At 39.2% G+C, this 18,059-nt stretch overlaps 1 protein-coding gene across 2 annotated transcripts in view; it reads right to left on the minus strand.

Annotated features, from left to right (window-relative positions):
* PPP4R4 (protein phosphatase 4 regulatory subunit 4) overlaps window positions 1-18,059 on the minus strand; it is a 72,016-nt gene that overhangs the window by 28,392 nt on the left and 25,565 nt on the right. Inside the window, exons 3-7 of one of the 2 annotated variants that reach the window (XM_040975571.1) lie at window positions 16,921-17,023; window positions 3,939-4,086; window positions 3,355-3,428; window positions 1,392-1,498; window positions 298-405 (exon numbers count right to left, since the gene is read on the minus strand). In XM_040975571.1, the coding sequence (XP_040831505.1) occupies window positions 298-405; window positions 1,392-1,498; window positions 3,355-3,428; window positions 3,939-4,086; window positions 16,921-17,023 (540 nt within the window). Of the gene's footprint in view, window positions 1-297; window positions 406-1,391; window positions 1,499-3,354; window positions 3,429-3,938; window positions 4,087-7,057; window positions 7,126-16,916; window positions 17,024-18,059 lie in introns of those variants that run through there. The other variant, XM_040975572.1, reaches the window with a different exon arrangement.

The raw sequence follows: 18,059 nt of genomic DNA on the forward strand, positions 1-18,059 counted from the left end.
TGGGCTTGCACATGTCGTGCAGTAAATGGTCTCTCGTGTTTGACTTCTTTCCTTTAACGTACTGAATCTGAGATTCACACAAAGCACCTTCTATGCACAGTGTTCCACTAAGTGGACATACCACTGGTTTCTCCACTCGCAGGCGGACAGCCGTGCGGACTGCTCATAGAGCTGCTGCAGGTCTGTGTGTACAGTGAGCTTGGTGCTGTGAATGCACTTCCACTTCTTGCAGAACACAGGGAGAAGACATGCCTGTTTGACAGCCTGCATGTAAAGCAATGGCATCAGTGCACTCACCCAATGCCCTGCGCTATATTCTCCAATTGCCGACACATGCAAGATCGGACTTCATGTTCTACATCTTGACAGAGTGACTTTACCAGGGGCAGGATTTCTCTCTTGATGCTGAGTGAAGGCAAAAAAGAAAAATGCAACTGAGTGTTTTAAATCAACATCAAAAACCTTACCTTAACAATAACAAATTTTAACAACAGCCTATTTATAGCTTACAACGTATTTTTACACATTACTAAATGTAGATGCTATCATCATCCACTTATAAATTGCACATGTCTCTTAAAAACAACAGTTAACTTCGGATTGGCACTTAAATCTACAACTAAAATGAAAGGCTATCTTTGTGGAATATTTAATTCTATCAACCATCAATCAAAAAATCTTCAATTCTGTACTTTATTCTCATAAAACACAACCTTCTGTTAAATCCATCTAACATTAGTCACCTGAGAGGAGCATGCAAACTTTAAACATGCTCCATAAAACCTCAAAAAGATAAGTTAGTAGGAATAATGAACTTATAACAATAACATGGGAAAAAACAGACTTCTACCTTTATGCTATTTTAACTAATCTGGAAAGCCTATATGATTATCATATTTTATCTTCAAAAATACACTGGGTAGGGATGGGAAGAAAAAAAATGTTTGGTAATTCTGAAAAGCCATGAGATTGAGAAAAAAATGCCTTTTTAAAGATGTATTTATTTATTTAAAGGGCAGAGTTGCAGAAAGGGAGAATCAGAGTGAGGAAGCTCTTCTATCCATTGTTTCCCTCCCCAAAGGACCCCAACAGGCAGGCCTTTTTTCAAGTTTTCCCAGCAGGAAACTAGATCAGAAGTGGAGCAGCTGGAACATGAACCGTGGTTCCCATATGGGATGTCAGCGTCACAGGTGGCAGCTCAACCTACCACACCATAACACTGGCTCCAAAATGCATCTTAGCAAACTTCTGAGAATTCTATAAAGTTAAAACAGCTAAACTTGTGTACATTATGCAATAATGCAAATCTAATACAACTGATAATTGCAAAGTAATTATACACTTACAAAAAAGAACAAAAAATAAGCCAAATATTAAGTACAAATACTCACGTATGGGCATCAAATTTGTTGGTCAATTTTCCTAAAATTTTACAGCTAACTAAACGGGACTGGATTGTTTGAGAAAGTTGTGCCTTGGAAACAAGTGGATTCAAAATCTAAAGGGAAAACAGCCAGAGAGCACATTACACAAGTGTACACTTTCTTGCCATAGATGTGCACTATTTTAAATAATTTAATGTTACAAATATTTTTTAAAGAACCTGAACTAGAATTGCAGGTGCATGGATATTTGTAACCCGGATCACTTAAGGTCAAGATGATGATACATCATGCAATTCACAACAAACAAGAACAACAACAACAACAAAACATAGATAGGGGTGGGCATTGTGGTAAAGTGGGTTAAACACCTGCTTGGGATGCTCCCAACCCATATCGGAGTGCCTCCATCAAGTCTTGGCTATTCTGTGCTCATTAATACACCTGAGTTGAGGCAGTAGCCAGGCAACTTAAAAAGAATTAGCAGAACTAACATAAACACATGGAAAAATACTCCACAGTATAATAATTTAATTCCCAGTAAAATGTAATCCCACATGTGGACCATTAAAAATTAACTTGGAACACTGTTGTTGGTAGATATCCAGAGAAACAACATTTTCAATACTATTATTAATCAAAAACTTAAGAATATCAATGCTGTCTGACTCAGTAATTGCATTTTTTCAGGGAAATCGCACAGAAGAAATCCCCTGAAAAACAGGAAAAGCTCTATAGAGATGTTCATTAATGCCTTAGTCTTAGAGTAAAATTTCAAACTGAAAACAGGCTTGAAAAAAACAAAACAAACAAAAGAATAAAATAAAATAAACAGGCTTGAACATTCAACAAGTATTTTGAGTGAGTTTAAAATATAGGAAAATGACTCCTAGAGAAAAATAATCACATGTAAATTGAAATATGATCACTAATCTGGCAAGAAGCAACCATATATATGGAAAAATTTGAAAGGCAGTATATCAGAATCTTAAAATAACAAATTATTGTTCTTCCTTCTAGTTTCTGTATTACTCAAATTTTCCACAATGAATATGCATTGTTTTCAAAATGGAAAACTCTATTCCTTATAAAAAAAAAACTTAAAAGATTACTAACATATCCTTGCACATTTTTATGGGGTACAGTACAGTGCAATACTTCAACAAATACACAAACCATATACCAACTGAACCAGTCAACCTTATCTTTTTCCATTTCCTTATCTTTTGCTTGTATTTGCAGCTAACTGTCCTCCAGTTCTTTAGACAGAACAGAAAGCTCTGCTGTGGACTGCAGTCGCCACGCCAGGCTAAGGAGCAATCTACAGAGGGACTACACCCACCACGTTTTGGCACTCAACATTCAACCTCCCCCCAATCTTCCTTTCCTGCCCCATGCCTTTCCCAGATGCCGCTAATCACTATTCTAAGTTCAGGTGGAGTTCTTTAAATTTCCACGTGAGAGGACAATAAGTTGAACTTGTTTCTGTGTGTCTGGCTTACTTTACAAAATATAATCACCTCCAATTCTATCCATTTCATTATGGGTGCCGGGATTTCACACTACTCATGACCGACTCACTCCACTGTGTGGTTTCTTCGTCCATTGGTTTACTGTTGGACACCTGGGTTGACTCCCTAACCTGGCGACTTCGGATCCTGCTGCAGGAAACAAGGAATGCAAACAGGGGTCTCCTTGATGTGCTGCCCAGAAAAGCAGGAGTTGGGTCTCCTTTTCTGTTCCCAGACAACCTCCACATGGATACCCCAATTTGCACCCCCACTAATAATAAAGGGGTTTCTACTTTTGTTTATAATAGCCATTCTAACTATAGTGAGGCAATATTTCCTAGTGGTGTGGATTAATGTGTTTCCCTGAAGGCTGATGATATTAAGCAGTATTTTTATATTAAAAAAAAATTTTTTTGGCAACAACCTTACACCTTCTCAGTGATGGAGTGAGGGGACCTTACCTCATGCCTTAGGGTTTCTTTTGGCAAAACATCTACTACAGACAGGAGAGTTTCCAGCCATGCATTGCTGACACCTGATTGACCAAATGAGAACATGCCGGATTAAATCTCACAAATCTCACCAATTCAGTCATTAATAGTTACGACAGCATTTAATTATAAAATAAGAACAATTATTTTATTACCACTCTAAGAAGACTTTATTTTTTTGTCTTAGCTAACATCTAGGAAGTTTTTATATTTTTAAAAGTAATATTAGAAACATCATTAAGTGATGCTTTCTTACTAATAATAGAATCACAAAAATTGTTTCAGAAAAAAGGATCTAAAGGTATAATCATAAGATGAATGAGTGGGTCTTCAACTCTGATGGACTCTGACTTCACGTTTTCACACTTTTTTTTAAGCAGATAGAGTGACCCCCTGGGAATTCTCTCACTGCCACTGAACTGCTTGCAGCAAAGCTCCACTTGGACAGTCACCCAACCAACGACCAACGGGACGAGGCGGCCCCCCAGCCCGCCACCCAGTCTCGTGACCAATGACCAACGGGGTGGGGCAGCCTCCCAGCCTGCCACCCTGACCTGCATCCCTGTGCTCCAGATGCAGCAGAATGATCTGCAGGAAGGAGTGGGCGTAGGTATGAGCCGACACTGATTCTTCCTGCAGGATGGTCAGGAACGACACGGCAGCCGTCAGCTGCATGTCCACTCCTGCGACGTGGAGCACTTCCTGTGCAATCAGAAAGAGTTTGCTGTTCACTCAGAGGAGGGTCAGAAACTGCAATTTTTAAATCCACGGCTATTGAAATAGTCCATAAAATTACTATACGTGAACTTTTAAAATATGTACTTCTTCTCAAGAGAACTGTATTGTAATAATCTGTTCCTGGTCATTTAACTCATTTGATCACATAAAATTTAAATGTTTTGAAATTCATAAACTAAGTAACATTCCATTGCTTTACTGAATACAAACCATAAATAGCACACAAACCTTTCAACACAGCAGTTTTGACAGTTCTCAATTTGTACTTTGCTATCGGCATTGTATAATTTGCTATCCCACCTAGAGTATGGATGTCAACTCAGACGATCATGTGTTTTCCAACACTTGTATATCTACTTCAAAAACAAACATTGTGTATTCTACTGTAAAAATAAACACGCTTAGCAGTGTGTGGACAAATTTTCCCTTAAACAACTGCTAAGAGCATAAATTACTTTATGAAGTGTTTCTACAAGAATTTCTTAAATATATAAGAATTTCATGTAAAACTAATGATGTGGATACCATCTTCATTCACCATTTAAAGAATTCAAACTATATTTTCAAAAATAGTACCTGCATTAGAATATTTCCAGTACACTGAGGCAAAGCTGTATAAAGGTATTACTGCACCTTTCATGAAGAGTGCACGTGAGTGTGCATGCGCACGTCTGTGTGTATGCATAATAAAAAGGGAGTAAAACACTTCTGTGCAATTACGGAAATTACTGCAATTCTCCCTGCATGACTACTGTATAAACAACACAGCAAGATTAATTGAAAGACATCCATAGTCAGAAAACTTTCATATATGTGATCTTAGAAACCTAATCCCTTTATATTATTTCCTGATGCACAAAATGTGTTTGTAGTGTCTTCAAAGAGATTTAAATGATTTAAACAGAACTTCTATGACTTAACCAACTTAGTGTGCAAAATGAACATTTAAAAGTGACCACTATACATCCAATTGTCTCCCCTCTATCTAACCATTGAATTATCCAGTAGGAATGTCATCTGACTCAGCCCTAACTCAGTGTTCCCCAAACCCCTGACGCTTAATGGTCCTCCTTACTTCCAAAAACAGATCCTGAGTCTTGGACTCCTTCCATTGCTCAGCCTAGACCCCTGGGGTCATCCTGCCTCCTCTCACTGCTCAGCCTAGTCCCCTGGCTGAGGTCATCCTGACTCCTCCACTGCTTAGTCTCGATCACTGGGGTCATCCCAGAAGCCTCTCATTGCCATACTCACCTCAGCATATCTGAAGGAGCTTCCTCCAAGGCAGATACAGAATCTGGCCACTTATTATCTCAGCTGCTACCACTTTGCTACAACTCACCATTATCTCTAGCCCATCTTATTAGAATTAAGTGGTTGGTTCCACTATTGCCTCAACTATATTTTTGTGATAGAGCCCTCAAAGGGATTCTTTCAGTAAATCGGATCATACTACTTATCAGCTCGAAAACTCCAGATCTCCAAGGAAATGTCTTAAGTCCTAATGACTTCAGGGACCATTCTGCCCATCCCCATACTCCAGGTTTCCTTATGCCTGGATCCCTGATCCCTTTTCAAGAAGCCTTTCCTTGGTGGCTCTTTTTTAAACTGACACTCACCCCATTCTCACCACTCCTTTTTAGATGTATTCACCACCCTCACCAACGTTCATTCTATTCACCCATTGATGGTGTGTCTCACACATCTGGTCCATCAACTTTAGGACAACAAGGCTTCCCAACCGCTGGCAGGCAAACAGGAAGGAACAGCCCAATACCTTCCTCTTACCTGCCATCCAATGTTTCTACTCCCCCCACTCCGCCCCCCTGCAACTTCTCACATGTTTTCACACACTCCAAACGCTCCTGATTTCCTTCTAGCCCAGCACATGTGTGACCATAATCTGCAGCAGTTTCCAGGCACTTTGACACAGCACAGTGAGGCCACTGCCACTCATCGGGCTGGGAAATGATGTGTTTCTACAGCACAAGAAATAGGCTCAGAGCAATGACACAGTTCCCTGAAGGCCAGTGAGCTCATAATCAGCAACTGAAAAACTTAGTCCTTGTCTGTCCTTGTCCAAGCCCTCCCAGGCACTGAACACTCCCTCAAGGATCTCACCCACTCGCTCCTCCTTCACCTGCCATTGTGCACCTGCTGTGCCAAATGCTTTTGTGCTGTGCTTAATTCTTTGAAAAACCCATCACCTCTTAGGATGGAGTTTTTGCTCTGGTTAGTCCTAATCTTTTGTAACACAGGCACATTTTACAAGGTTTTCCAGCCCACAGTTGAGCCATGAAGCAGAAGCAGCAACTGGCCTCTTGAATCAACCTCTCCCACACACCCTCTTTCTGCCCACTTCTGGAGGCAGACATTTGTTCCACACTAACACTGGGGGATCTGGAAAATGCTTTTGAAAGATTGGATGTGTCCAATATACATCACTTAAAAGTTTCAAGAAATACAGCTTTTATTTAGAAACTGAAAGTACTTTGCAAAGAAATAGGAAATTGCCAGGGCCACAGTGCACATTGCCATTCATATGGGTCTGCTGCTTTGTGGTCCAAGAGATGTGACCAGGTCCTGACTGAATGGCATTAAGGTCCTGGGTTTTGAACCATAATGCAAACATTATGCGTAAGAACATTAGAAGCTCCCCAACTCCAGATTCTCCTCCTGTATTGGTCTTAATTCTTACAGCAAAATTTGCCCCAACTAGTTTGCATTTAATTTTTGAAAACTCCTCAAGTCCAATCAGGATTTGAGTTTTTCTCTTGGGCTGACTTCAACATCTGGGACTGGCCATTGTTAAGAAACCAGCATGGACTAAGAGATTTTATCACTACTTGAAAAAAAGATCAACTGATTTCTAAATCTGTATTTCTGAAACATAATACAGTAAGAGTTTGATACTTACCAGCAAGTGTTCTCCACAGAGTCACACCCTCTGGACAAACCACAGTGAGATCCATAGTCTCTGGATCATTAAGTGTGTGTCCTCAAGGGCTTTGGAAGACACTGAAAAGTCACTTCCTCCATGGCTGAAGTGCATGCCTCAGTGCTGGGTACCACTCCTCTGACTACACTGCTAAAGCTGGCATCCCAACTTGAATTCCTCAAACATGAAATGAGACATCTGAGAAACGAGTTAATGGTACGCTTCCAGAATTTGAAAAAAAAAAAACTATTCCCATTCAAGGCAGTCAAGTGTGCAGCACACTTGTACCTTTAAATTCATTCTTTAGTTAACATGAATGGTATCCCCCACCCCAAAAATGACTTAGTAAAATAATGCAATACATTCCTTGCAGATTGCAGAGAGGGAAACAGTTTTGTCTCCAGCAACTCTGCACTGCATCCATGATTTAACACAGCAGAGAGGAGCATTCAGGAGATCACGGGCTTATCCCAACAGATATTTTGAATTGACACATTTGAAAACTAATCTTACTGGAGAAAACTGGAAAATACATTTACCAAAGGGTGCTGATGGAAGATACAGAACTCTAAAATGAGAAGGCATCACTGCACAGTTTTAGAGTCAATATTTCATATTACTTTGAATAGAATAATAAGAATTTAAATATTAAAACTGTAGGATATATTAAGTTTCTGAGGGATCAGGGGTAAAAAATTAGAAATTTTCAAGAATTAACAGTGACAGTGAACAATTTTTTTCACTTTACAACACTTCTAAAAGACCTTAACATGAATAACTGGAACTCTAAGATTCCTTTAACAATTCACTGCAATACTACACTCCTTCTCCTTCTCCTGACTGCCAGATTCCACACCAAAATAAAAGGTTAAGGGACTAGCTGGGGCGGGGAAGGGGAATAAAGTGGAAAACAGCAAGTAGCAATAAAATAGGGGTATGCTTTCCCCTGTTTGACATCTGTATCTCAGTGATTCAACACAAGGCTCCTGAGGAGGCACATTTGCTTTGCTTTCAGTCCTTTTAATAGGACATTCTCTAACCCTCTAGACTACAGTTTCTGACACGATTGCCTTAATTTTCCCCTTTGTTTTTCCATACGCAATGCTTCTTCCTTCACCAGCTGTACCCAAGACTGCCTCTTTCTAAGCAGGGTGAGCATGCTGTACTGGGCAGACAGAGAATGTGTGAGTGTCTATGCATATTTACCCTCCTGCAGTCCTCCAAGCTTATTGTATTTCCAAACTGTTCTTTCATTCATTTCAGAAAACTCCTACTCTTCAAGCAGTTTTTCCCTATCCTCACTTTTCTGAGAGTCCAATTTACATGTATATCACTTCGCACAGTTTGAAAGCACTAAATGCTCTCTTTTGGGGTTTTTTTTTCCCCTCATTTTTATCTTTGCTTCAATTTGAATAATTTCAGTCTTCTAGTTCACTGATTCTTCCCCAGCTGTGTCTAAACTGATATGCTTCATCTCACCATTATCATCCTTTTTCTTTCTAGCCATTTTATTTAATTGCCTTACAGAACTCTTTTTCTTGGAATAGAAGTGAGTATATACCCATGTATGTTGCTTTTTAACTTATTAATCATAGTTATTTTAAATCCCTTAATACTTACAACATCTGAGTCATCTCTGATACTACAGCAAATGTGTGCTGTAAGTCTTTGTATATCTGTCCTTATTTTGGGTGCCTGGGAATCTGAGTGCTGGATCTTCCGTGAAGACGGCAGCAACAGTATGCTCAGCTGTTAGTGTGTGGGAGGCTGAATCAGCCTACTCAGTAATCAAGCTGGGCTGAAGTTTTGCTGTTGCTATGGTAACTTCCAAAGCACCCCATTTGCAAACTTCTCAGCAGCGGGCCACTCTATCTTGTGCTCCACCTGCAGCCAGAGGAGATGCCACAGGGTTTTCTCCGGATTAGGCTCGATCCTCGGTTGTCAGCAGGGGGCTCCCTCCACACTCTGGTTGATTCCTATCAGCAGACTTCTGTCCCTCGTTACTATGTGATGGGCTGGTGAAGAAGGTATGAAAGACTCTATTTTAATCTTGGTCCAGTCTCACTGCAGGCAGGGCCTTTGAGTCTGGGTCTGGGAGACGAGCTTTCTCAGGGTTCTCATCCTGTGACCTTCTATCTTAGGGAGCAGGAGATCTTTGGAAAGCTCAAATTTCTTGCCCACTGATGACAAACCTCTGCCCTCTTAGCAGTTCAGGGTCTAACATTTCCTGCTCCTCCCCTAGGCTCTGCTAGGCGTGGACCGCGGGAGTAAGGATCTCCCACCTCTCTTCCACAGGCATGGGGGTCTTGCATCTGTGGAAGGAATGGATCCCCTGGGCTCTGGAAGCAGGAAGGGTCACTGCTGTCCTAGAAGATTAGCGTTCTCCTTCACAAGAGAAAAGGCTCTGATGAAGGACAGAGCTGGTTCCAGTGCCTCAGCAACAGCCAATCACCATTGTACCCTTAGGTCACCAAGGGACACTCTTTGCAGTCTCCTCTGCCTCCCAGCCTTTCCGGTGACCCAACCTGCAGAGAAGGGCTCACAGGAGTGTGCAAAGCACCTGTGTGTGGAGAACTCCAAGTTACTATACACTAACATAGACTTGCTATACCAGTCAACCCACAAAGCTGTTAAAATTTTAGCTGATCTTTCTCTTACCTGGCAGCCATCTCTGCTTCAAGCCAGTGTCCTGGGCCCCATCTTTCCTCAGAGGACTTTGTTCCCCTTTTGAATTCAATTCACTCAGTTGCCTTGCGATGGGATATAATTGTGTGGACTTCGTGGACTAGAATGAGAGTCACGTTCCCTTCTAGCTCTTCATAGCTCAAGTGAATATAGAACTGATTGTTTCAGTTTTGTCCCCTAAAATTATCCCATACTCTCCTCAAGCTTTACCACACATTTAAAAGCCAGTAAGAAATTATACTTCATTTTTATTACAAGTACGTAAAACAACAAATGACTTGATGACTAAAAAGCATATGTAGTAACACAGATCTCTACAAGAATTTGTGGAAAGGTAAAGATGGGGTTTGTTGGGCATATTAGTTCCTATTAACTACATAGAAAAACTTACACATTCAGTAAGTGTTTTCATAGAGCTTAGATCATCATTGTAAAGCAATTAGCAATGTCTATTTAATTTGTCCTTAAATACAAACATATATATATGTATATATATATATATACACACATAGAAAAGAATTCCATGACTATTACTAATCTCTGAGTGCTGTGTGGTCACTCTACTCCTATTTTAAGAAGAGCTTCACATCATAGAAGAAGATAATCTGAATGCCCTGTCACACTCACTAATTCCTTTGGTTAATGCTATTTTCCTTTTTCTTTTGTTTAGTAAACTAGAAGAATACATTATATACATTATATAATTACATTCCTTCCAGACCATAAAACCATCTAATGAAGTCAACTCTGACCCTGGGAACTATTTCCCACCAAACTTACATAATAGGAATTACTCCACCTTCCCTGTTACCTTTCTGGAAGTATCCCTGTCAACAGACTACTGGACTGGGTGTTTTTTTACAATCTGTCAGGAGGCTGGAATATCATGTCCTGCTTATTATGTGTAACTGTGCTGCTTTCACAACCCCTTCTGCTTTTCACAAAATTTAACTTTTAGCTTAGAAAATGTCATCTACCGGGAGGGATATCAGGGCTTCCCATTATCTGCAAACAAAAGAAAGTAATGTGTGCCATTTGGTGATGATCTTTCATTTCATAAGACTATTTCCTGGGACAGGCACTGTAGTGTAGCAAGTAAGTCTTCACCTGTGACCCTGGCATCCCAAATGATCACCAGTTCAAGTACCAGCAGCTCCACTTTCCATCTAGCTCCTTGCTAATGGCCTGGGAAGCAGCAGAGGAAAACCTAAGTGCTTGGGATCCCATCACTATATGGGAGACCCGGAAGAAGCTCCTGGCTTCTGCTTGGCCCAGTGGCCTTTAGGGGAGTGAACCAGTGGAAGAAAGATCTCTCTTGTACTCTTGCTCTGTCTTCCCTTCTTTCTCTCAACTCCTCTGCCTTTCAAATAAAAATAAATAAATCTTCTTTAAATGACTATTTGTTAAAGAACTGTTAAGGATAAATTGTATAATGTTATGCTTCCTGGAGACCTCCCAACAAATTATGTACAACCATTAAATTTTGAAGGCTCTACCATAAAATGAAGGTCATAAGTATAGAGTTACAGAGAATTCTGAAAAGATACCTCTACAACATTAAACCCAGCACCCACCCCACAGTGTCACCACGTTAGAACTGCCGGTCCATTTAACTACACCACTCATAACAGGACTTTAAAAAGTATACAGTTAAGCTTTTCATTCACAAATATGTTTATTGACAAAGTAAATCACAACAGCGGCCCACTGTCCGGAAGCCCAACATTCTTAACCATGGTCACTTGGCCCCAGGCAAAATGCTGGCAGGACCACATTCCCTTCAGCGGCTCTCCAACCCTCAGCTCCTTGCGTCTTCTACCTTCTAGTGTTGCTATCAGTCCATCGCTGTGGCCACATCACTCCAATCTTTGCACACTACCTTCTTCTCGGGGTGTCACAGCCCCCTCTGCTGTCTTTGAAGAATACGTGTGACAGCATTCACGCTTCACTCTTTACCAGAGAGAATCCCCCTATCTCAAGATCCTTAATCACATTTAGAGTCTTTTTCCAAATAATGTAAAATTCATCGTTCCTATAACTAATGCTTGATATTAAATTCACTGAACTAGGGGATCCTTAATCTTCATGTCATATTGTTTAAGTAATTCAGATGTAAAAGAGCAAGAAGATATAATTGATGTACTTAAAAGACCTCTCATATACTACTGTTGTGCTCCAGTATGTCAACATCATACCGGCATCTCATATAAGAGCCTGAGTTCAAGTTCTGCCACCCATGTGGGAGACACTGATGTACTTCCTTGCTGCTTATCCATTTCAGTCTTTTGGGAAAGAAACCAGCAGATGGAAAATCTCTTTTTGTCTCTGTCTCTCCCTGTCTTCCAAATAAATAAATCTTGGAAAAGAAAAAAAGAAAAAGATCTGAGTGAGAAGGGTCCAAAGAGGCCAAGCAGCAGCAGTGGGTAAAGAGAGGAAGATGTGGCAATGACCAGCTGGCGGACGACTATGGCTTGAGAGGTGAGCTATGCATTCATGGATCTTTTGTAACCATGATGAGTTAGTGAAATGCTGAATAGTAGCTCAAAGGGAGGGCTCAGGAATCAGACTTCCTGCTCAAACAGTTACTTGCTGGTTGGTTGGTTTGAAAGGCAGAGTGATGGACAGGGCGGGAGGACAAGTGTGTGGAGAACCAGAGTGTGAGATCTTTCATCTACTATTTCACTCCCCCAATGACTGCAATGCCCAGGGCTGGGCAGACTAAAGCTTGGAGCCAGAAACTCCCACGTGGGTGGCAGGGACCCAGGCATTTGTGTCATCATCCACTGCCTTCCCAGGTGCATTAGCAGAGCAGAGAGCGCCCAGAACTTGAAGGAGTGCGCTGTTGCAGGATAACAGAGGCATAAGCAGCAGCTTAGCACGCGGCATCACACCATCAGGCCCCTGTTCAAGCTGCTTCGTGACATGGGCAAGTTTAATGAAGCTGTTTCTTCCTTTATTAAGTGACCCTACATGGTGTAATTATATCATTACAATTTTATATTTTATAAAAGACTACAGAATTCTATAAACTTACCTTGTCAACTACGATTCTTTCACTTTTATATAATTAGAAACTCAAATTGTAAAAAATGAAATTTAACATCTCAGATTTTAATTGAATAAATGTAGAAAAAGACTTTAACCTTAAGGGAGCTGTGGGATAGCACATTAGGCTCCTCCTACAGCTGCAGCTCAAGTCCAGGCTGGTCCACCTCCAGCCCGGCTCCCTCCTAAAGCCTCGGTAGAGGCAGCGAAAACTGATGACGTTCTCTGCCTCCTTTCTCTCTCTCTCCCTCTCTAATTCTGCCTTTCAAAGCAATAATTCTTAAAAAGAGTAGAAGAAAAGAAATTCAACCCTGTTCTTTAAAAGAGAGAATTAAAACCTAATTAGAAAGACTCATGGGAAAACAATTCTCTCTCTTTCAAAATACACCTTAGGGTTAAATCATGTAACACGAATACATAAGCACTATAGTAATTATATTTTAAAATATCCCCACACTTAGGGAATTTAAGTTGGAGGTCAAAATATTTCTTCTCCAGATTCTTACTTAAATTTAACCCTACGATGAGTTTACCTAATTATACCATTCATTGTCCCTAAGGCTACATCTTAGACAGGAAAGCACAGAAATACACAGAATTGTTCAATTCCTATCTTAACTGTTTCTATCATTTTATTTTTAACCTTAAATCCCTTCATCTCCAAAACTATGAAAATAGCAATCTATTTTAAAATAATTTTAGTTCATTAATATAAGAATTAAGTAAAATGAAAATGCAATAAAAAGAAAATATCAGTAGGAAGAATTTACAATATTTAAAATAAGAAAACTCTCCATCACTTTATCTGGTGTTCTTTAAGGTAGACGCAAGGTAAAAGGAGAACAGTCTAAAAGCTGCTTATGCGTCTGTTATAAATGTAGCAGAAATCATAGGACTTCTTCTTGAATGAATTACTCCCCGTTCACAGTTTCAGCTCCTCTAAATCAGCCATGGAAGACGAGGACTAGCTGGTAGATCTCAGACCGTCTCCCCCTGACTTGGGCAGACTGTCACCAAGACACTGAAAACCAGCAGAAACACGTGGCTACGCCAGCTGCAAACCTGAAATCATCCCCCTTTCCCAAGTGCAACCTGTTCCAATAAGTTCTGTTCATTGCACCTCAAAGTGTGTTCCCTGCTCTCCACTGTTCTAACTAGTTGGCTTGATCTAAAGCACCATCAGATATCATAAAGTCAGTGCTGGAAGTTTCCAGATTGTTCTATTCAATCCACTCCTCACTGTCCTGCTCGAAGGCTTCCATTGCATTCTACTATTCTAAGAATGAAAACCAACTCTTGGATGATCTCTCACTGACAATTTCTCTCATCTCTTTTCACGCACAGGACCCCCACACTCACCCGTTAAATTCCCACCATGCTAGCCTCCTCTCTAGTTCCTCGAGGCTCTCACTCTGGCAGCTATCCGCTGCTCTGATGGACTGGTCACTGCCCACACTCGGGCGGTTACTTCTTCATCCCCTCGGCCATCACCCCCACAACCAGCCTCTCCTAGAGCTCGCCACTCACACCGGGTCACCTTGTTATTTATGACTCTTCTTTGCCATTCCCAAAGTCCTCTTCACAAACTACAGGTATTTTTTTTTTATTCCTTCTTTTTTTTTTCTTTTCTCATGTAATGTCTACTTACCTCTCTGGACTAAAGCTCCCTTTTAGTCACCTCTATTTTGCCAGTGCTTTCAACAATGCCTGCCCCATGCAAAATAGTAGATATTTCTGAACCAGTAAGAATGCCATTACTGCTAAATGCTCACCTTGGGACACAATATTGCTTTTGTACAAAATTAAGCTGTGGCTAAGTGAAAGGTGAATAACCAAGTGACTGAGATTTTTGTCATGGTTTTATGGCTAGGAAGTAACCACTTGCAGATGCAAGGCAGAAGAGAAGTCCTAGCCAGAAACTCTGGCTATGCTAACATCCTAAACCAACTTTCTCGCTTTTTTTCCCTAAAACCCAGTCCTCTGAGTTTCTGACTTTACTCCAGCCTCAATCACATCACTACAAGTACTTCTTCTTTATTTCTCATAGTCCTCACCTTAATCCAGGCCACTTATATTTTTTTGTAATTCTTTCAAAGTTAGTATAGATCAAGGTCTATGATGACCCTAATAAACAGCTGCTTGTTGATGAGCAAGAGAAATGGAAAAAAATATCATTCAACAAAAGGATTTTTTGGTGTATATTCCTTAGTACACATTTTACACATTTTCTTAATCCTTAGTCTTATGAATTAATTTTAATTACATTAGAAGCTTATTAAAACCATATTGGTTATAACTCAGCCATATCTTATAGTTTCCAATGACACATTTGATTATTTGTATAAATCTGACAAATTTATAGGAATATTAAGATGCTTTATACAGGCTTATGAAATTAAGGTTTTTGGTTATCTAATCTCTTTTATTGTAAAACAAAGAGCAAAAGGTATTTTGCAAAACAACATGGAGACCACTAAAGATCAGTCATTCCCTATGTTACACTTTTTTTATTCTAGCTTTCTGAGTCCATTTGCTCTCTGTGTACCAGGTTTACCTGGCTCAACAAGGATGCAGCCTACTCAATATCTTTGGCTTTGAATCTAACTTGCTTGTTTGCATCGACTGCAGTCATGATACCTAAACACCCACCAGTATTGATTAACTGGCACCTCACAGGTGTCATTCTAACAAGCTGAGGTCTTCTAAGTCACAGACATCGAGTGTGAAAATCAATGAGGTCTGTGTAGGTTCAATTCCTTGGAAATTATGACATGTATTTTGGAAAAATAGATATGAAAAAGTTTTATTCACTTGTGAATCATGTGATGTCAAAACAAACATGAGCATCTCAATCCACTGTTGTAACCATTTAAGAAAATCAAATGGCCTGCACAGAAACATGAGCACCTCACAGGAAGACATATATCCCTGATTCAAAGGCAGTGACTGGAGCCAGGCTACATAATAAAACATGAAGGAATTCTAATGATTTTAAGCAAGTGTAAATCCATGAAAAACTATGAAAAAATTAAAAGCCAAACAGAAAGCCAAAGCAAAGTGTACAAATCTCCCCCGTTAGCAATCTTGATCAGCACATAATCTGCTTGACCCCAGTGGTTGCTAAGTTTCTGTTTTCTTCATTTAGGCTTTAAAATAAAATAGCATTGTGCACAAAGGTGCAAATGAAAAACATTTCATTTATTAAATATTGAGTATAATAAATTAACCAACATGGAAGCAACCGAAATGCCCATCAGCAGAAGATTGGATAAGAAAGCTTTGGTTCACCTACTCCATGGAATACTACTCAGCTATTTAAAAAAACAAAATGCAGTTCTTTGTGGCTAAATGGGCCCAACTGGAAACTATAATGCTAAGGGAAATGAACGAATCCCAAAAGGTTAGACACCACATGTTTGCCTTGATTTAACCTGTGATTTTTGTTTGTTTGTTTATTTGTTTGTTTTTGACCCTGTCATTGATACTGTCTCAACCCATGTGTTTGAAAGAATTGAACTAGCATTATTTTTAACATATTGTTTACTCAATACCATGTCAATTAATTCCATAACATTGTAAAAAAAAATAATCCAAAAGAATTAACCAATAAATATTAAATAGACTGTGATAGCAGATCAAACACTTTTGTTCACAGCAGGAAAAGCAATTTTAAGCTCATTTAGCAAACAATAAAATAAGTACATACAAAATTCAAGCTGCTGTGGCTTTAATTCAGTCTTCATTGGCTGATTCCTCAGAAGTCACTACAGGGTCTTTATATAAAGATTGTATTTTGATTCCATTATTGATGTTGTATAAACAGAGACTGATATATTAATACGGATTTTAGTCAACAGAATACCAAATAAGATACCCATGACTTTCTAAGAATAATTAAGATTTTTTACATTACTAGAAAGCTAACCAGATTAAAGTGTTTATATTGAGAAAATGACTAAAGAAATCTTTACATCTCATCTCCTTAAATATCTTCATTGTTATTAAAAAATACATAATATTTCCTCCAATCAACTATTAGGTGTAATAATCAATCAACAAAACCCTAAAAGTTTCTACCAACCACATGATATGGGGGAAATGGAAAATTCAAATCTTAATTCATACCAACTTACTCTAATTTTTGGCAAGACTCTCCGAAGTGTCTCAGCAGGATTTTGTCGCATCAAAAATGGAAGATTTGCAATCACACTTGTTCCCTGGATGTCTTGACCAGCACTTTACAAAGAAAACACAAACTTATAAGTATGATTTCTCAGCTTATGATAATAGCTGCTCTTAATAACTTCTTACAAAGTCTTAAGAACATCCCTGAAGTATTTTAAAATTTCAAAGCTGAAATTTCATTAAGTAAATCTTATAACAAATGCATCAAGGTAATTATGCTTGTGGTAAAACAATGCTCATTTTAAATACATGTTTAAGTCTAAAAGTCTTGAGATAAACAAACACTTTTAAATTGTATCCTTCTTTTGCCTATAACCTACCAATTTGCTGTGGCTTATGAAAAATAAATAATGCACTGCAATAAAACACTGCAATAAAACAAGCATGGCAATAATAGAACAGCAATAAAGTCAACCACAACAGATTACACAGCAACGTCAGTTTGGTTCAGTGAGAGCACTGCTGTTCTCGCTGACTGCATGACTTGTCAGACCTCTACAAACTCAACACTCTTACACGGCATAGGGTACATTTATACAATTTTTTTCTTTTGACAAACCATTCATTAAGGTTTTCCCAAAACAATCTCTGTCGTACTAAAGCAGTGTAAATATCTTGGGAAAAGTATATTCCTTTGAGAAATGATTTCTATGATCCACAAAAAAGTGTTTGTTTTTAAGATAAGTTCTGTAAACATTTGACATATATCTCAAAAACATGCTAGTGAGTGAGTGACGCCAAAGGAAAGTTAGACCCATTATTAATTGATATCAACTTACACACTGACTGCTGACAATATATTTACTCATTTACTTGGTCTAAATCATTTTACTTATCTCTTCAGATGTACAACCATTTGTAGTTACATATACATAAAACTTTATTATATATATTTTAAAATAATATATTTTTGCCTCAAAGTTTTCAAGTTCAGTTAATAAGAAGCATATTCTGAGGTCAGCCCTGGAGTGTAGAAGGTCAAGCCACCACCTGCAATTCAGACATCACATATCAACACAGGTTTGAATCCTGGCTCTGTGTGTGTGTGTGTGTGTGTGTGTGTGTGTGTGTGTGTGTACTCCAACTC

This window comes from Ochotona curzoniae, unplaced genomic scaffold (genome assembly GCF_017591425.1).
Source record: "Ochotona curzoniae isolate NIBS_2020 unplaced genomic scaffold, NIBS_Ocur_1.0 contig_2688, whole genome shotgun sequence".
Classification (NCBI taxonomy): Eukaryota; Metazoa; Chordata; class Mammalia; order Lagomorpha; family Ochotonidae; genus Ochotona; species Ochotona curzoniae.